The 20,804-nt window shown below is 43.0% G+C and overlaps 1 protein-coding gene and 1 non-coding gene across 2 annotated transcripts in view; both read right to left on the bottom strand.

Moving 5' to 3' along the window:
* tubgcp6 (tubulin gamma complex component 6) overlaps positions 1–20,804 on the bottom strand; it is a 34,480-nt gene that overhangs the window by 641 nt on the left and 13,035 nt on the right. Inside the window, exons 10-23 of the mRNA XM_061678000.1 lie at positions 20,180–20,319; positions 17,863–18,012; positions 17,248–17,329; positions 16,723–16,811; positions 15,742–15,857; positions 15,339–15,477; positions 15,192–15,263; positions 11,930–13,352; positions 10,933–11,076; positions 10,574–10,712; positions 8,962–9,103; positions 7,538–7,732; positions 3,326–3,458; positions 1,529–1,742 (exon numbers count right to left, since the gene is read on the bottom strand). Of these exons, the coding sequence (XP_061533984.1) occupies positions 1,529–1,742; positions 3,326–3,458; positions 7,538–7,732; positions 8,962–9,103; positions 10,574–10,712; positions 10,933–11,076; positions 11,930–13,352; positions 15,192–15,263; positions 15,339–15,477; positions 15,742–15,857; positions 16,723–16,811; positions 17,248–17,329; positions 17,863–18,012; positions 20,180–20,319 (3,178 nt within the window). The remainder of the gene's footprint in view (positions 1–1,528; positions 1,743–3,325; positions 3,459–7,537; positions 7,733–8,961; positions 9,104–10,573; positions 10,713–10,932; positions 11,077–11,929; positions 13,353–15,191; positions 15,264–15,338; positions 15,478–15,741; positions 15,858–16,722; positions 16,812–17,247; positions 17,330–17,862; positions 18,013–20,179; positions 20,320–20,804) is intronic.
* trnag-ucc (transfer RNA glycine (anticodon UCC)) lies at positions 9,279–9,350 on the bottom strand. The gene has a single exon. It is a non-coding gene; the product is annotated as a tRNA-Gly (tRNA).

Raw genomic sequence — 20,804 nt, 5'->3', positions numbered from 1 at the left:
GAGCCTATCCCAGCTATCATCGGGCAGGAGGCGGGGTACACCCTGAACTGGTTGCCAGCCAATCGCAAGGCACATACAAACAACCAACCATTCACACTCACACCTACGGGCAATTTAGAGTTTTTCAATTAACCCACCATGCATGTTTTTGGGATGTGGGAGGAAACCGGAGAGCCCGGAGAAAACCCACGCAGGCACATTTTTCCCCATTGGAATGAATTGAAATTAATCTGTTCCAGCCTCCCAAAAAACACTAAAGAAAAATAGCACTGTACAGAATAACACTTTATAAAAACATACAGTAGTGACACAAATAGAATGCTAAGACTTTGTGCATCATGATTTCATGCATCAATGCCCATTGAACATTGTGATGATCCTTATGTTTGTCTTGACCACCAGGGGGCAGTATCATTATAGTATAATTAATACACAAAGAAGATGCTCCAAGATGCAGTAATATTTTTTTTTTTTTTTTTTCCATAGGATTTTTTTTGCATAGGATAAACAATATAAGCATGTGAGTAATATCGCTACCACTTGTGTTCAAAAGTAAGCTGTTTGAAGGTTTGTAATTACTGCAACATTGATGCTATTTTTATTAGCCTCCCTATGGCATTTTACACGGCCTATTAGCATTAAGCCAGAAGATTTTTGTAAGACAAATGTGTTTTGGTTAAATACACAATGTAATTCTCTATCTTGAATGTTTAGTTTGACAGTAAACAACTGAGAAGCAACAAACAGCTTGAGGCCTCTTTTTTGAAGAATTACTCACTATCTGCGAATAGTTAATAGGGAATAGCGTATACATAATAATAATAATAATGTTTCTATATATAAATAGCAGATTCGTGGTATTCGCACGGGCTCAGTCCCTACTAGTGTATAATAAAAATGTGTATTATTACGATTAATAAAAATGTCATGTTATTATTAAACAAAAGTAGTAAGTTTACAAGAATAGAGCCAGAATATATACAAGGAAAAAATATTACAAGGATAGAGCCATTAAATGACCGCAAAAGCTCATTATTAGGGCATAGTATTAATACTCACATGAGAAAAAAAAATCACAATGTTACAGTCAAGGAACATGGGGGGGGGGGAATAAATAAAATCAAAGCTTTTGCGCTATTTTTAAAATGTGAATACAATTGTCATCAGGCAAACTTCCAAAAGCAACTGTAATTTATGGGCACATTTTCTCCCAGTAATATAGTAGATTACAATTACATATGTTTTGTAATACAACATAAGTAAAAAATAAATAAATAAAATAAAGACATTTTCCGCAAACAGTCCTAATGAGAAAAAAGTTACAGGAACGTATACTTTTTCTTAAATCGAATATGGGATTTAAAAAAAATATCACATTGAGAGAATATAAAAGTAATGCTACAACACCATCTGGTAGCATCTTGTAAAACTATGTTGAGGAGCTTCAACCCTAACATTTCCACCATCTTGTGGCAACGACAGACGGTGGGGTGGGGGTGGGGGGTTATCAGATAGAAACGCGACATACCTGAAGATGGCCCTGTTGAGGTAGTCGGCGTGCATGCGGTGGATGGCGTCCAGGTCGCAGGCGGCGGCCGTCTTGGCGGTGAACTCGCTCCACGACACCTGCAGGATCTGGTTGGCGATGTAACCTTGTATGACCTTGACGAAGTGCTGCATCTCGTGGCGGTACAGCTGCAGCTGGCGGAACTGCACCGAGCGCCCCGCGCCTTTCACCAACGCTGATGTACACACAGTTAACATACACTTAGTATTACCATATACAGAGGTTATTAAAAAGTCTACACACCCATCTGAACTTTATTGAGCTTAATCAGAGGCATTTAAGTTTGACTTATGATTATTAGATCCTAAGAATTATAATTTCGTTATAAATGACTTGGTTTGCTAGTAGTATGAATTTTAGTTGGTTAGGGCGTCTGCCTCACAGTTCTGAGGTCCAGGGTTCAATCCCCTGTCCCGCCTGTGTGGAGTTTGCATGTTCTCCCCGTGCCCACGTGAACTCTGGTTTCCTCCCACATCCCAAAAACATGCATGGTAGGTTAACTGAAGACTCTAAATGGCCTGTAGGTGTGAATGTGAGCGCGAATGGTTGTTTGTTTGTATGTGCCCTGCGATTGGCTGGCAACCAGTTCACGCTGTACCCCGCCTCCTGCCCGTTGAGAGGTGGGATAGGCTCCAGCACGCCCGCGACCCTAGTGAGGAGAAGCGGCTCAGAAAATGGATGGATGGATGTATTATTCTTTTATTCTTGTAATACTTACCTTAATAGCATAATTATCTAATTAATTTTTACCTTATTGTTACAATAGTAATAAAAATAAAATATGAATGTGCTTGTTAAAAATGTTTTTCTTTTTTTCCGGAAATGTTCAAATACGACGACTATGCTATTATCAACTATGCTACTAGGCTATCGATATAATGTTCTTGTCTTAATTTTAAAAAAAGGTAACACAACTAACTCTTCTATATTGTAATATCTCAAAATATTTCAATTATGTGAAAATAAAAGGCGGAACGGCGAGCAACTAGTTAGCACATCTGCCTCACAGTTCTGAGGACCGGGGTTTGAATCCCGGTCCTGCCTGTGTGGAGTTTGCACGTTCTCCCCGTGCCTGCGTGGGTTTTCTCCGGCCAATCCGGTTTCCTCCCACGTCCCAAAAACATGCGTGGTGGGTTGATTGAAGACGCTAAATTGCCCGTAGGTGTGAATGTGAGCGCGAATGGTTGTTTGTTTGTATGTGCCCTGCGATTGGCTGGCGACCAGTTCAGGGTGTACCCCGCCTCTCGCCCGAAGATAGCTCCAGCACGCCCGCAACCCTAGTGAGGATAAGCGGAACGGAAGATGAATGAATGAAAATAAAAGTTTAACGCCTCATTTCAAGTTCTTCAAAGAAAAAAGCATGTTGACATTTCCTTCAGCCTCTGACATTTCACAATTATTATTTTTCTGTGTTTTAAAGGCAAAAATCAATGTTAATGACATTTTTAAAAAAAACAACAAAACAAAAAAAACACATTTGCACTGCGTTTGAACCATTAACACATCGTCAGCCACGTCCCCTGCAGGAGCTGAGTGATAACAATCAATACAACCATAACATGTTTTTTCAATATTCGTTAAAGGACAAATATTGAATAGTCTGAGCGCCGCCTCACCAATCGATGGCGGTGAATCGATAACGCAACGCAAGCGGCACTCGCTGGGGAAGGGGAGGAATAAACAAGTTAATGGTCTCTATGAATACAAAGTGGAGAGGCGGGTGGGGGGCGGCATCCCAAAATGTACTGGTGCACTCACCCGTCCTCTTAAGGTGAAACCAGACGTCGCGAAGGCTCCACACCATGTGTTTGAGCTGCAGCTGGAAGGAGAACAGGCGGTTGTATTTGTTCATGCAGCTGTCGGTGATGATGATGTTCAGCGGCCAGTCCACCTGAGGGCACAAAACATCTGTATCTCAAATCATCTTTCCCTGTTGAAATGGATGAAAGCGCCATTAATACGTTTCAGCCTCACGAAAAAATTATTATTTTTTTACTTTTTCTTTACAAAAAATTGCACAATACTGTACAATATTACTGTATACAATAGACTCCCGCTATTCACGGGGGATAAGGACGGGGCCGGACCACAAAGAGTGAAAAATCCCCGAATAACTGAAAACAAACCAAAAACTAACAATAAAAAGGACAAAGAAATGTAAATTCAAATATATATATATATATTTTTTAAATATATTTTTGGAAAACAAAATCCACGAATAGATGAATTCGCAGGTGCCGAACTAATTAAACCATTTTGCATCATAATTTAATGCCCTCTGGTGTGTGTGACTTGGCCACCAGGGGGCAGTATAATACAGAAATAGAAATTAGTTTCGATGGTATAACACAAAGAAGACTGTCACAACTAAGCTGCAGTAATGTGTTGTTTTACGCAGAGGACAAAGAATATATGCATTTGACTGGTGTTGTATGCTGTCTGCTTGTGTTGCTACCATTTGTGTTCAAATATCTGTTGCCTGAAGGGTTATATGAAACTACATTGACATCAATGTCATCATAACCATAATAATAAACATAATCATCATAATACTATGAAAAGTTTCCTTAAAATCGTTTTTTTTTTTTTTTTGTCGTGTGACAATTTTCCCCCATTCAAAAATCAAGAAATTTGCACCCTTAAAAATGTTTATAATTGCCAATAGTGGTAAAACACTACTTTTGTCTAAATGAACCTCGGAACTCTGCGAATAGGCGAGTTTTTCATCAAATAGGATCTTCTTCTTTTCCTTTCGGCTTGTCCCTTTAGGGGTCGCCACAGCGCGTCATCCTTTTCCATGTAAGCCTATCTCCTGCATCCTCCTCTCGAACACCAACTGCCATCATGTCTTCCCTCACGACATCCATCAACCTTCTCTTTGGTCTTCCTCGAGCTCTCTTGCTTGACAGCTCCCTCCTCGTCATCCTTCTACCAATATACTCACTTTTTCTCCTCTGGACGTGTCCAAACCATCGAAGTCTGCTCTCTCTAACTTTGTCTCCAAAACATCGAACCTTGGCTGTCCCTTTGATGAGCTCATTTTTATTTTATCCTGTTGTCTCTTCAGTGCCACTGTCTCTAATCCGTACATCATGGCTGGCCTCACCACCGTCTTCGAAACTTTCCCCTTCATCCTAGCAGAGACTCTTCTGTCACATAACACACCTGACACCTTCCTCCACCCGTTCCAACCTGCTTGGACCCGTTTCTTCACTTCCTGACCACACTCACCATTGCTCTGGACCGTTAACCCCAAGTATTTCAAGTCCTCCACCCTTGCTCTCTCTTCTCCCTGTAGCCTCACTCTTCCCCCACCACCCTTCTCATTCATGCACATATATTCTGTCTTACTTAGACTAATCTTCATTCCTCTTCTTTCTAGTGCATGCCTCCATCTTTCTAACTGTTCCTCCAGCTGCTCCCTGCTTTCACTGCAGATCACAATGTCATCTGCAAACATCATGGTCCACGGGGATTCCAGTCTAACCTCATCTGTCAGCCTATTCATCACCACTGCAAACAGGAAGGGGCTCAGGGCTGATCCCTGATGCAGTCTCACCTCCACCTTAAATTCATCTGTCACACCTACAGCACACCACACCGCTGTTCTGCTGCCCTCGTACATGTCCTGTATTATTCTAACATACTTCTCTGCCACTCCAGACTTCCGCATGCAGTACCACAGTTCCTCTCTGGGTACTCTGTCATAGGCTTTCTCTAGATCTACAAAGACACAATGTAGCTCCTTCTGACCTTTCCTGTACTTATCCATCAACATCCTCAAGGCAAATAATGCATCTGTGATACTCTTTCTAGGCATGAAACCATAATGTTGTTCGCAAATACTCACTTCTGTCCTGAGTCTAGCCTCCACTACTCTTTTCCATAACTTCATTGTGTGGCTCATCCACTTTATTCCTCTATAGTTCCCACAGCTCTGCACATCACCTTTGTTCTTAGAAATGGGCACCAGTACACTTTTCCTCCATTCCTCAGGCATCTTCTCACGCACTAGAATTCTATTGAACAAGCTGGTCAAAAACTCCACAGCCATCTCTCCTAGATGGTTCCATACCTCCACAGGAATGTCATCAGGACCAACTGCCTTTCCATTTTTCATCCTCTTTAATGCCTTTAAACTTCACCCTTACTAATCATTGCCACTTCCAGGTCCACCACACTTGCCTCTTCTACTCTCCCTTCTCTCTCATTTTCCTCATTCATTAACTCCTTGAAGTATTCTTTCCATCTAGCAAGCACACTGCTGGCACCAGTCAACATATTTCCATCTCTATCCTTAATCACCCTAACCTGCTGAATATCCTTCCCATCTCTAGCCCTCTGTCTGGCCAGCCTGGATAGATCCTTTTCTCCTTCTTTAGTGTCCAACCTGCCATACATGTCATCATATGCCTCTTGTTTGGCCTTTGCCACCTCGTCAACACTCGTCCTGTCTCAGCTTCCACCACATGGTTCTCTTCTCTGCCTTTGTCTTCCTAATCTTCCTTCCCACCACCAGAGTTATCTTACACACCACCATCCTATGCTGTCTAGCCACACTCTCCCCTACCACTACCTTACAGTTGGTAACCTCCTTCAGATTATATCGTTTGCACTTCTTCATCACCCCTATTACCTTCACCAACATGTCCATTACAATCTGCACCAATTACAACTCTCTCTGTGTCTGGGATGCTCAGAATGACTTCAGCTAGCTCCTTCCAGAATTTCTCTTTCACCTCTAGGTCACATCCTACCTATGGGGCATAGCCACTAATCACATTACACATAACACCCTCAATCTCAAGTTTCGGCTTCATCACTCAATCTGATACTCTTTTCACCTCCAAGACATTCTTAGCCAACTCGTCTTTTAAAATAACCCCGCCTCCATTTCTCTTCCCATCTACACCATGGTCAAATAATTTAAACCCTGCCCCTAAACTTCTCACCTTACTGCCTTTCTACCTGGTCTCCTGGACACACAATATATCAACCTTTTTCCTAATCATCATGTCAACCAACTCCCGAGATTTTCCTGTCATAGTCCCAACATTTAAAGTCCCCACATTCAGTTCTAGGCTCTGTGCTTTCCTCTTCTCTTTCTGCCGAAGAACCCGCTTTCCACCTCTTCTTCTTCTTCTTTGACTTCGACCCACAGTAGCTGAATTTCCAACGGCGCCCTGCAGGTTGACGCCGCCGGTGGAGAACGTTGTTAACCCGGGCCACGACCGATCCGGTATGGAATTCTTTGGATGAACGCTCATATTTGTTTGGCAAAGTTTTAAGCCGGATGCCCTTCCTGAAGCAACCCTCTGCATTTATCCGGGCTTGGGACCGGCCTACAGTTCGCAGCGACTTGTGCCCCCCATCGGGCTGCATTTTTCATCAAATAGGATATGTAAAAAAAAAAAAAAAAAAAAAAAAAAAATTCACGTTGAAAAATATTTTTTTTCTTGTCTTAGTTGTAAAATTACTTTTTTGTAACATTAATTTATTTCCCCATATATTACAGTTTGTCGGTAAAATAGCACCCCCCCCCCCCCCCAATAATGAAATTTCTCCAGGTCACTAATGGTGTAGTGGTACACTCGCCTGACTTTGGTGCGGGCAGTATGGTTCAGTTCCCACTCAGTGACGGTGTGAATGTGAGTGCGAATGGTTGTCCCTGTCTATATGTGCCCTGCGACTGACTGGCGACCAGTTCAGAGTGTAGTCTGCCTTTCGCCCGAAGTCAGCTGGGATAGGCTCCAGCGCCCCGCGACCCTAACCAGGATAAGCGGTGTTGAAAATGGATGGATGGACATTTCTCCCATAAAACGTTTTTTTCACCAGGTTAACTAGTTTTACTTGTAATATATCAATGTGTTTATTCTGAATGATGACTTTTCACTTGTCTTCTTTTTCTTGTAAATATTCTTCTTTCCTCGTAATTGTCCAATTTGGACTCACGTGTTAGTAATCAGTCACCTTGTAGCGCAGCTCCAGGCAGTTGAGGGAGTCGGGCGCGTGCGGGTGGAAGGTGTCGGGCAGGAAGCGCAGCGCGAAGGTGAAGTTGGCGGCGAGCGGCGTGTCGCCATGCAGGCTGTACTGCAGCGCCTTGCTGAGGATGGAGTTGAGCACCAGAGGGGTGAGCAGCTCTCCGGGAGTCTGCCCGCTGCCCAGCTGTGAGGACGCACAACGTTTATTGACTGCACAGCACTTTTTACGTTAAAAAGACGTGATTCCAGGGGTTTCCGAGCACTCTGGACAGATGAGGAAAATATATAATATTATCTACATAATCCAAAACATCTGAAGCCACCATTTTGTTCTTTGAGCAGTTTGGTTAAGGTGGAAAGTACTGCTTTCAGCTCCAGGATGCTGATCCACCTATGATTGGTTCAGCTTTTTCCCACCGCATAACAAATAATGGAAATAAAGTTCAACTGTTTCAGGATCAAGCTGTTGTCACCAGAAACCTATTATTGACGGAACAGGCAATATTTTAGGTACCATTTTACTATGATATCCTTGTAAAATTTAACATTTGCAGTCCCTTTTTTTCCCCTAAAATCTCAACTTTATTCAGAAAATTACAAGTCCATATGAATTTCCTCATTACATTACAGCTATTTTCTCGTTACATAAATTTCCTAATGCTAATATTGTGACTATTTTAATTAAATCAAATGTTTTACTTAATTTACTTTTTTGTGCATTTGTGTAATATATATATTTTATACTGTATATGTTTTTTCTTGTAAAACAAAAAAATGCTCTCAACTTCATTCTAGTAAATATATACTTTAAAAAAAACTTTTTTACTCTAATTTTTTCCTCATAACACAAACTTATTTGATAAATGTAATCTTTTTTGGGTTTTATTGTGACTTCATTGCTTTTTTCCTGGTAATTAGTTTTTTTCTGTTATTAAGACTACTCATAAAACTACAAAGCTTTTTCTTTTAATATGATTTACAGGATTTTTTTTTTTTACTTTTTGTTGGTAACATTACAACTGTATTCTTATTTTGCAGCTTTTTTGTAGTATGATTTTTAATCAGATTTCACTTTTGTAAAATTATGACTCTTGTAATATGTTTTTTTGTCTTGTATTGGGACTTCATTCTCAGTCCTTTTTTTATCATTTCAATCCTCTTAACATATTTTTCTAATTGTTTTATTGCAACTTGTTCATCAGTTGTCTTATTTTTTTAAATATTCTTAATGTTCATGCAAGGCTTGTGCACATAACTATAGAAATTATGTCATAAACAGCATTAATTTATTTTATCACATTGAAAAACAAGAAAATAGAAGGACAAGGTGAAAGACATAAACTCTTCACTTCGAACTTCCTTGTACAATATTAAAATCATTAGAGCGAGAGGAGAACATTGAGCCTATGTCACCTTTTCAAATAGCCGATCACTGAGCGACTGTGCAAACTCGCCGTCCTCCATCAACAGGAAGTGGCGCAGCGCCTCAAAGTGCCGCTCCACCCCCAACTCCACGAAGAAGTAGTCCACCACTGCTTTGTTCACCAGCGACACGCTGCCGGCCGAAGCAGGGGCGAGAACATGACACAAACTGAACTACTCACACATCATCATGAGGAAATACAACAAAAACCTATAAAAAGTATTATCAAAATATAATTTTAATATTACCCACCCAAAATAACATTTTTGCTGTTTAATCCAAAAAGGGAGAAAAAGAAAAAAAGGACTGCGTTGGCCGGGAATCGAACCCGGGTCAACTGCTTGGAAGGCAGCTATGCTCACCACTATACCACCAACGCTGTGTCATAGCAGATGTGGAATGTTGTGAGGAGGCGAAGTCGGCTGCATTCCACAGCTTGAGGCCACTTTGACTGTTTGCTTTTCTTTCTTGGCTACATGACAGGGTCGTATAAGGGCCCAGAAGTGAAACATACAAGTACAACTGTCAAACTAAACTGGGAGTTGAAACCCACTGTTTCGTTGGATTTATTTATTTATTTTATTTTTGTTTAATTTTTTTTAATGGGGGTTGCGGCACGGTGGTCGACTGGTTAGAGCGTCAGCCGCACAGTTCTGAGGGCCGGGGTTCAATCCCTGGCCGCGCCTGTGTGGAGTTTGCACGTTCTCCCCGTGCCTACCTGGGTTTTCTCCGGGCACTCCGGTTTCCTCCCACATCCCAAAAACATGCATTAATTGGAGACTCTAAAATTGCCCGTAGGTGTGAATGTGAGTGCGACTGGTTGTTTGTTTGTATGTGCCCTGCGATTGGCTGGCAACCAGTTCAGGGTGTACCCCGCCTCCTGCCCGATGATAGCTGGGATAGGCTCCAGCACGCCCGCGACCCGAGTGAGGAGAAGCGGCTCAGAAAATGGATGGATGGGTAGATAAATGGGGGTTAACCAGCAATAGAAAAGAAGAAAAATGTAAGGCTAACCATAGAACAGCAAAATGCAACATATTGTGAGATAGGAATTGGTGTGGTTACGCCGTACAATTATTTAAATACTGTATCAATGACATATTGTATACACTGCACCCTTCTTACAGAAATACCTAGGGAACCTCACTTTTCTTTTAGTTTTATTATATATGGTTGGGAGGCGGGTCGGCTCGTTAGCAGTTTCCCCTCTAAACTGCAGAGTCGGATGGAGTTGAGGAGGTTCATTTTGACAAAAGCAGTGCTTTGCCAACATCTTATGGCATCTACAGGCAATTACAAACCTTTTAATTAATTACTTGGTCCCTATATGAACAGGAATAATCGCGGTTCACTGTAGTTTTTGTACTGGATCTCAATATATTGTGCAGGTAGATGATGTGAAGAGTGCAAGGTCAGGAGCAAAGACATTTAAATAAAAATGTGGCCTGCAGCTTGGAAAGATTAAAGTCACGACTAGGAATGGCGAGATGGAATTGCAGCTTCTCAACTGCATCGTATGCAAAAAAAACCTCAAAAGATGGAAGATAATGAACATTGTCCCGTGTATCCCGTGGTGGCCACATGAGCGTCTTTGCTACTCACTGTGTGATGAGCGGGGCGGTGACCGAGTGTTTGATCAGAACCGGCAGGGAGACCATCTCGCTGAGCTGCACGGATTTAGCGAGGACGACGCAGGGGCCCCGGGTGACGTGCTTGAGCAGCTGACACTCGGGAGACGACTCTGGAAGGACATCCAATTAGATTATGAACTTCTTATGTCGTAATGTATCTGACCAAATATCATCTCGTCTTGTGTTGTTTCGCTCGCCGGTGTTTGAAAATATATTTATCCCAACTTAAGCGAGGAAGGAGATAAAATGTTTGGGCCACATTTAGACCTCAAGAACTCTTAGAAATGTAATGTGAACATTTTATGTTGTACCCAAACACTTATGACTGACCCATGAGGCTGTAGCAGTCTTCATAGCGCTCCACCTGGTACTGAGCAGACAAGGCCAGGAGATATGCATGTTCAGACTTCTCTCTGGGGGACGAGTCAAACCCGCTGCCCACCTCTTGCTGCTCGTGCATCTCAGACTCCCCAGCTGTCGACAAAATCATTTTACATGAGAACACAATGGCTTGGTGACATGATAAATTTCACGGCACACCACCCAAAAAAACGTAACAAAAAGTATAATACTGAAACAATGTTGATCTCGTTTGAATTTACTTTAATTGCTCTGTGTGAAATTTAAATGCCTGCTTAATTGAACACAAAGCTGATATACTTTCAGGAAGCCATGACAGCAATTGGCAACAGGTGTATTTCAATGTCTGGCATCTAATGGAAGAGCATTGAATTGTTCTGCCTGTCATTATGTAGCTTGCATAGATAGATAATGTTATATTGAAATTAATTCACAATATTCTGACAATTTAAGTGAAATTGGATCATTTCCCCTGGCATCCCTGGTGATCTCTCACGGCACCCTGGTTTTAAATCACTGCTTTAAATGAAGCTCCTCAATTCACTTCATGATAGTTTCGTGTCACCAAGATCCCACATGATGAGTTTTTCAGCAAATAAAGGAGGACAGGTTCCACAAAAAAGTCTGCAAATAGGCAATTGTGCGAGAAGCAGAACACGAACATGCGGGGGAAGGGGACCGCTTGATGTTTAAGTGATACATCTTGACTGAGAGCCAAGCTCTGTATGCCATTAAGGGGCTCAAAGAAATCAAATCATCTGTAAGCCATTTATTTTTCAGGATAATGTAGTTAGATGAGTGTGAAATGTTATGGAATCATAGTTTGTGGTATAGTTACGGTTTAAGATATTATTTAAGCTAATTATAAACCTGAATTATATTTTTGGGGTATTTGCAGGATGTGAAAGCCTTTGTGCTTGGGCCCTAATGAGGAATTGTAATTTTGTAAAGCATTTCATTTTAATACCTTTGGCATCATTGTTGTGATCCACTTTCCCGGCTCCCAACAAAGAAGGTGACGAGTTGCCGTTCTCGCCGCCCTGTGGAATGGTGGATTGTCCAGCCGTGCCTAACACTACGCAACCCACTCCCAGAGCAGAGTCCGAGGAGTGTCCGTATTGGCTGCCCGGCAGCGGGGACGGAAGCACGTTGCTCTGTGTGACCATGCAGCCGCTGCCCAAGCTGGAGTCTGAGACGCGACTGCGGGCGCTTCCGGGCAACGGCGCCGAGCCGGACACCACGCAGCCTACCTGAAGGGTGCAATCGGAGACATGGCCGTGCTTGCTCCAACGGGGTCTGGCTTCGAACACGTTGGAGACGAACTCGCCCACTTTGATGTTGGCGTCAGAGGAGTGGCCGTGGATACCGGGCGTGGGCAGGGGAGACAAGACGTCCGAAACGTGCTCGCCCACTTTGATGTGGGCGTCCGAGACGTGACCGTGGATGCTGGGAGATGGCAGTGGAGAGAAGTCTTCCGAGACGTTTTCCCCGATTTTGATGTGGGCGTCCGAGACGTGACCGTGGAGGTTTCGGGTTGGGAGCGAATTGACAAAGTTGGACACGTTCTCTCCAACTTTGATGTGGGCATGCGAGGAGTGGCCGTGAACGTTCGGGGAAGGCTGAGGGGCTTCGACGTCCGACACATACTCACCGATCTTGATGTGTGAATCTGAGGGATGCGCCATCGTAGACTGTGATAAATGAGTGGTGGTCAGGTTTAGAAGTGCCTCGAAAGAGCAAACCCCATTACTATTAGAAAGACTGCCGAGTTTTTCTTGTGTTAGAGCACGGGCATCGTCTTCATCTTTTATAGCCGCATCCTCATGTGGTTCCACAACTTTGTCTTGCTCCACAAGCACAGAACCGTCACCTTGTCCTAGCAGCGTAGCATCCTGAGAAGGCAGCCCATTAAATCTGGATACATTTTGAGGCTCCTCGGGGGTGTACTGTCCAAGGGAAAAGCTGGATTTCGAAACATGGCCAAAGGGGCTGGCCACGGGTAGGCTGTCGTGGATCAGAGACATATTCTCCCCCACGGGGAAGTGGGAAAAGGAGGGATGGTTGCGGATTACGTCAGGCTGCAGCGGGACAGAGCCGCAAGGAAGCTTGAGCCGCAAGGAAGCGACCGGGGATCGCTGGCCGGTGATTCCTTCGAGTGGACTGAAGGGGGCGCTGAAGTCGTAGTCTATAAGCTGTGCTGTGGGACACGCTTCGGGGACATCTGTGCCCGTCTCCAGCAAGGCTGTGTCCCCCTGCTGGATGTTATCGGGGTTTGGCAACTCTGGGATAAAGTCGCCGGAGATGAAGGCGGCTGTGTCAACTGTAAGCGACGGTTGTGATTCTTCAGGCGCCTCTGGTTTTGTTTCCAGAAACTGCTCTGTGGGACTTTCCTGCAAAGAGCAAAGAGCAGATAATATTTTTGGGACATGTTGAGTAACTGTATAAGTTTTCCCTATTCAATTGCAGTTTTGAGAATATTCCTCATATCATTAGTGTCACAGCATACTTGTCAAAGTCATTTTCCATGCTTTGTGCTTGCTGAAAATGTTTTTTTTTTTTCTTAGTTTGTGTAGACTGTCAGTCATCCAGGCCATGGCAACTTTTTGTCAAATTGTTCTTGTTATCTTGTTAAGCCAAAAATGTTAAAAGAAAATTACCCAGGCAATTATGTTACTTTATAGTGAAAGTTACAGCAGAGACTTCCAGGTTTCTAGGGTCTATAGGGAGACGTGCAAATGCATCTTTATAGTAATATATTTTAAAAATCATACTTCAACATGGCCCCGCCTGTGTGGAGTTTGCATGTTCTCAACGGGTTGGTTGATTGAAGACTTTAAATTGCCGTGAGTGCGAATGGTTGTTTTTGTTTATCTGTCCTGCGATTGGCTGGCGACCAGTTCAGGGTGTACCCCGCCTCTCGCCCGAACATAGCTGGGATATGCTCCAGGATGCCCGCGACCCTAGTGAGGATTCGCTACCGATCAATGCAAACTAGAACTAGCAGACATTCCAACAGCTTCTTCCCTCTTGCAATCAACTTCTTAAACACCTAACCTACAATTCCATTACAGCATGCTGGCAATTTTTTGTCTTGAGTTTGTTGTCACATTTCTGTGGGGCCAATTATACATTACTCGTGCACTCACTGTAGTAGTCTCGCCACGCTGCACTATGTTGTTGACCAATACTAGCCACTCATGCCAGAGTAGCATCTGCTCCATTTGCACGTTGACTGAGGAGTATCTGCAACGTTTGCACAATCAACATTGTCCCAGGTTATCGCACTACTCGCTTGAAGTCTCGGCGCCCTTTGCACAATGGTCATTGCACCGGACTATTGCAATAGTAGTCTTTCGAACTGCTCTAAGCGCTAGAGGACAATTGTCCAAAAAAAATAAAAATAAAAAAATGTACCGGCATTACCAAATAACTAGCAACCCTTTATTGCTCAGTGACTGTTTTTGTCAATGTCTTTATGTCTCAAAAATGTTCTCTGTCAACTGACTGTCTGTTGTCCTACGAGAGCGGCTCCAACTGCCGGAGACAAATTCCTTGTGAGTTTTTTGGACATACTTGGCAAAAAAAGATGATTCTGATAAGCGGTACAGAAAATGGATGGATGGATATTTCAACATTTATGTCACATAATACATACATGTGCATCTCAATAAATTAGAATATTGGGGAAAAGAGTGAATTCAAAAAGTGAAACTCTGTCCTGTGTATAGATTGATGAGACAGAGTGAAATATTTAATGTTCCAATATATTTTTAATAATGTTAATGAATGTAGTTTACCACAAAAATTCACCAGCTCAAGAAATCTGATTATGACAAGGAGAAACAATCAAAATAAATTTTAATGTGAAAATGAGGAATGTTAAGACTTTCCCATGTGTTTATCTATATAATACAAGTTTCACTTATTGAATAGAACTTCCAAAATAAATTCAATTAACTTTTCTCCAATATTGTTATTTATTTAGATGCACCAGCATGTTTTTTTTTTAAACATTTTCCACAAATAAATAAGGACAATTAAAATAAAATAATAATTAAAAATTTAAAAAAATCAGCAGCATTTTTGCTGGAGCCTATCCCTGCAGACTTTGGGCAAGAGGCGGGGTACACACAGGCTGTCAGTCATAGTAAAGGTAAACAAAGCCCCCTGGTGACACCACCCGTTCTTTCCAATGAAGGTGCATAATGAGGATATGCAAAGTGTCATACCAGTGCTAGCAGGTACTGAGGCGGTGAAGCAGGAGGTCTTTCCTGGCCCAAAGGATACTTCTCCAATACGGCCTGGTAAGAAGTCACATGACATTTGGTTGCTAATGCATCCTAGCGCTCGGCATTTAAAAGCCTCACGCAACACACTCGCAACTGCTGCCGGTCGTGGATGAAGAAGTTGGATCGAGCCTCGTCCAGTCTCATCCTCTGCGCCCTCCACAAGGCCCGCCGCTCCTTACGAGCCGCCTCTTCTGACAGGTGGCTGTACTGGGCGATCAGCTCCTTCCTGGAATTGGAGTCACATGCACATCACACGTCTGCTGGGTTCATAGACATAAACTCGGTCGGCTAAGGCAAATGTAAAGACCAGATTTGGGGAAAATAGTGAAGTAAGAGGGGGGAAATCTGTCAGTATTATGGCATTACAAGCCACACACAAGGTAAGTAGTACATTAAATTCCAAAACATTGCTCGTGGGTGTATATGACGCCCGTCGGGTGAATTTTAATCATCAATCAGTTACCGATCGGCTATCAATAAGCAGTCAGACCTGGCTCTCTGCTCCAGTTGCTCCTCCAGCGCTTGAAGTCTCTTCTCCCGGTCCCTCAGTTCTCTGGCAAAGCTGAAGTCGTCTTCCTCCTGCTTCTTCTTGGCCACTCTGCGCCACTGCGAGAGTAAAAGCACATCGTACAGTAAAACATGTACTGTATATCCGATATTCCACAACATCTTCTGTTGGCTATGGTTCGCTTTGGAAGGCTCTCTTGCGTTTGCACTGCAGGGTGTGTACGTAAATGATGTATTATACTGAGCTTTTTGGTTACAGATTTCAAAATGAAAAATGTTTTACTGAACTGTTAAGGTTGAAATCTGGCTTTTTCAAATTCCTCTCATGGAAAACCAATTACACAGACAAACAATAGCTACTACAGTCATGGCAAATTTACCTACTTGCGTTTATTAAGGATCCTATACTAGATTATTCTCTGAAAAACACACTTATTTGTGTTTTTGGGCCACAAGAGGGCGCCAAAGCCCTTTCTAAATAGGAATTGGCCTCACAGAAGTATGTTGAATTGATGCATCTAAACTAAAAGACAAGCTATGTACTGTGTGTCAAGGAAGATTTGGGGTTGTTAGCGGAAGATACGCTGAGTCTTCATTGCATGTACAGGCTCACTTCAAGTGCATTTTCTTTCAAAAACAAATCTGTAAGCCATTAAAGGTAATGTTGTAAAATCATTAAACTGTTTAAGGATCACTGTTGGCAGTATACGTACACTAACCTTAACCCTGGGGTGTCTAAAGTACAGCCCGCGGGCACTGCACATTTTTCATTAGCCCACCACATATTGATGGTTGTTGTTCAGTCATCAGTCGTATTTAAAAAAACTAAACAAAACAATATTTCACAAATTCCGCCTGGGTTTGTAAACTTATGAGCATAATTGTACATTGAAAAGGTTTGGACATCCCTGGTTTAAACTCTTATTATAGGCAATCCTAAACATTTTGAGAAAAGATAGTATACCTCCTGCTCTTGTTCCAAATGCTGCTTTAGCTCCTTGAAGTGCTCCCTCTTTCTGGCCTCCTCAGCCAGACGCTGTGACACCTGGCGCCCTACAGGAGACAAAGGAAAGCGCCGTGAGCTGCTTAGGCCGCCACGCAGAAAAAGTGTGTGAAATCTCCCACACGTACACATCCAACGACATCGCCATCTGCCTCTAGCAAACACAGATGTATGACGTCACCAAAGCATGTAAAAGGAGCGGGGCCAGCCAACTTTGCCTGGCATCTTCTCAGGTGCTTAAATTATGTGAGGAGTGTGTTAAGTGTGCGAGTGGTGATTAGGCTTCAGTGCTCAACGCCCGTTAAAAGAGTCCTCAGTGCAATTAGCCTCACACTCGTATAGCCATGAGTCAACATGGCTAACATCGGTTCCAACACGGAGTGGAGCCATTTCAAAAAAGGTACTCTCAACGGGGAACGAGAGAGGCTGTTTATTAAACACCACATCACATTAGACATGCCGTGTGTGTGTTTGAGCAACACTAACCGCGAATGCTCTCCAGGGTTTTGGCTGCTGACGCTCTGACCTGATTGATCAGCTCCTGGCGCACCTCCTCCGCTCGCTGGGCCTACAACGATAAACAGCAACCACGTTTAAACAAGATGTGTGCGCCGGCACACTTGCTAGCCATTGAATGGCGAGCAGCTAATGCTGCTATATGTCATCTGCAATTCTACTTTTATTGCTTTATTATACCATTTGTTAACATATTTTCATTTATTTTTATTTGTACCGTAATAGTTTTTTTAAAATCGTTATATCCTATGATAACCTTTTTTTAATTCAAAAAATGAAATAAAAATAATAGTAATGCTTCATAGTTGTGAGGTTCTGGGTTCAAATATTGACTCTGGCCCATCTGTATGGAGTTTGCATGTTCTCCCCATGCTTGCATCAAGATTCTTTGTCATTTCACTTGTGATTAAAGAATGTTCTATAGTTTAAGCGTAACAATATTTCACACTTCTATGACAGTTAAGAATGTTAAAATGTTACTTAAAACATTGCTAAAAAAACTGTTGTAAACCTTGACCCACCTTAACGTTCTGTCAAAACTATGAGCAATATTTGTGAACGCTGTTGGAGTTTGCGTGCCAGTACCTGGACCTCCCGGCTGACGGCTCTGTGCTTGGCGATCCTCTCCATGCGGCCGCGGTACACGGCACAGTCCTTCTCGATCGCCTCCACCTCCTGCAGGGAGAAGGTGACGGCGATGCGCGGCACGGGAAGCTCCGACAAGCAGATGTAGTGCTGCAGGGACACAGGAACAGACACCTTATTATACACCGAGCAACAGTTTCTCTTTAGGCATTAGAGGAATATTGTTCACTGTGGGATTTCATGTTAATAACATTCACTGTCATGTTTGAAGGCAATATGAAAGCAAGTGGGTAAAACCAATTTCATTTCACTGTTAATTGCTCCACGGTTGGAGTTTGCAATGGAGCACGACAGCATAAGAGCTGATTCTAAAACAGCGGTGCCTTGAGTTTTTAGTTCCGTGACCATGTTTGTAACTAAAGTAACTAACTCCCTTGTATCTCAAATCCTCTTTACACATTGAATGGAAGTGCTATTATTTGTTCCAGCACCACATTGTGCTCTTTTGGTGTGTGTACTTTATCCACCAGGGAGCAGTAGGATGCAGTTTCTCACCAGTCACGATCTAGAGCTCCTATCTTAAAATGTTTGCTCACAAGTCAAAGCACAAAATCAGCCAAACGATGGCTTGCATCTGGAAGAACTCACACGTTAGGTCACACATAAGACAAGTTACCACTGTATTTTGATTTTCCTAAACTCAGCATTATGATCTTTGTAAAGGCCTTTTTTAATACATCTCTTGGACAGGACCTTGTTAAACTGCGCAGATGTACCTATTGACGTGGCCACTGACTGAATAATATGACCACTCTTAAACAGAAGTAACATGATTGTGCACATAAGGAGTCAATATGGAAAAAGTGGTCCAAGACAAAAAGCAGAGCAGTGTGCTGCAATCTGTCACACTCAAATCTCAGCACGTCCAGACGATGCATCATCACAGGGATGTTAGTGTATTGATAAGGATTTGAAAGAGACAGTAAGTGTCCCTGTTCTGTCTCAATATTGATTTGTCGTCCCTTGCAGGCGGCGTCTTCCACCCCCCACCACCACTTTTTTTCTAAATGGATGACAGAGACGTGAGCTGCTGAAATAAGAACGCAACAGGGTTTGAAATAAAACAGAGATTAAATTTGGTCAGGTTATGTCAAGGCCGATGATGTTTTTATGCTTAATGCCATAAAAATACAGTAGAACTCTCGGTCATACATTAGGCAATTTAATGGGATATTTTCAAGAAAAATACGCCTCTGAAGTTCCGCTCAGCGAGCATCTAAAAGGACCGACTCCACATTTAGTTTTTTTCCCTTTTTTGTGACAGTGCCACAAAAAACGTTGATATATTTATCTTTAATATATTGTTATACAGGCGGCACGGTGGCGACTGGTTAGAGCGTCAGCCTCACAGTTCTGAGGACCCGGGTTCAATCCTGTGTGGAGTTTGCATGTTCTCCCCGTGCCTGCGTGGGTTTTCTCCGGTCACTCCGGTTTCCTCCCACATCCCAAAAACATGCATTAATTGGAGACTCTAAATTGCCCGTAGGTGTGAATGTGAATGGTTGTTTGTTTGTATGTGCCCTGCGATTGGCTGGCAACCAGTTTGGGGTGTACCCCGCCTCCTGCCCGATGACAGGTGGGATAGGCTCCAGCACACCCGCGACCCTAGTGAGGAGAAGCGGCTCAGAAAATGGATGGATGGATATTGTTATACAGGCAGCACGGTGGACGACTGGTTAGAGCGTCAGCCTCACAGTTCTGAGGAGCGGGGTTCAATCCCCGTCCCCGCCTGTGTGGAGGTTGCATGTTTTCCCCGTGCCTGTGTGGGTTTTCTCCAGGCACTTCGGTTTCCTCCCACATCCCAAAAACATGCATCTTAATTGAAAACTCTCAATTGCCCGTAGGTGTGAATGTGAGTGCGACTGGTTGTTTGTTTGCATGTGCCCTGCGATTGGCTGGCAACCAGTTCAGGGTGTACCCCGCCTCCTGCCAGATGATAGCTGGGATAGGCTCCAGCATGCCCGCGACCCTAGTGAGGAGAAGCGCCTCAGAAAATGGATGGATGGATATTGTTATACATTAGTTTGAGGTTAATGAATTAAAAGTACATGGGCACAGGTTCCAAGATAACACCTTATGTGACAATGTTTTGCTGTGGTTCAATTATTTTTTTTCCACTTGAAATACAGTTTAAAAAAATACAACTTCAAGAATTGCCTGTGCAGTTAATAAGCGTTTGTGAGATGGCAACATGATTTCCTCTGGGGACAAAATGCATTTTAAATTCGAGGACAAGCAGGAATACAATGAGGCAAACCTGCGGGCAGCATATTTTCAGGAGGTTGATGGTCTTCCCGCAGACGTACACGTCATTGGCGATATGCCTCAGGAAGACGGGCACGCACTCCTCCACATCTTTAGAGATCAAAGTGTATCCTTGGACCCAGAAGTGTTTGTCTGTAGAAAGAAAAAAAAAATTACAGCCACAATGTGAATTAGGTGGCCGAAAGTTGTGAGGTTCCCATTGATTCTGCCCGCTGGCAGTTTGAGTAATTGTCAATGGTGCAAAATGAATGTTCGCTTGTCCTCGTCCTCAGTGTTTGGAAATGTTTTCACTGTTGGAAAGCATTTATCCTCAGTGCAAGAACGCTATTCATTTTTAATTACTGAGAGTGAGTGTGAATTATTATTTGTCTATCTGTGCCCTGTGATTGGTTGGCAACCAGTCCATAGTGTACCATTGCCTCTCACATAAACTCAGCTGGGAAAGGCTCCAGTTGGCATTCTATGAATGTAAATTAAATGACTCACAGTATCCTTCTTATCACTGAACCCATTAGAACTTCTGACTTGCACAACTTGTATTATTACTTGGACTCAAGTTTGGAAACCGCTTAGCTCAGTTGATCCAGAGCTAAACGCACAAGAGCATGTGAATGTGG

Source organism: Phycodurus eques, chromosome 5 (genome assembly GCF_024500275.1).
Source record: "Phycodurus eques isolate BA_2022a chromosome 5, UOR_Pequ_1.1, whole genome shotgun sequence".
Taxonomy (NCBI): domain Eukaryota; kingdom Metazoa; phylum Chordata; class Actinopteri; order Syngnathiformes; family Syngnathidae; genus Phycodurus; species Phycodurus eques.
Note: the sequence above shows the minus strand (reverse complement) of the source record. Positions and strands in the feature narration are given on the sequence as shown.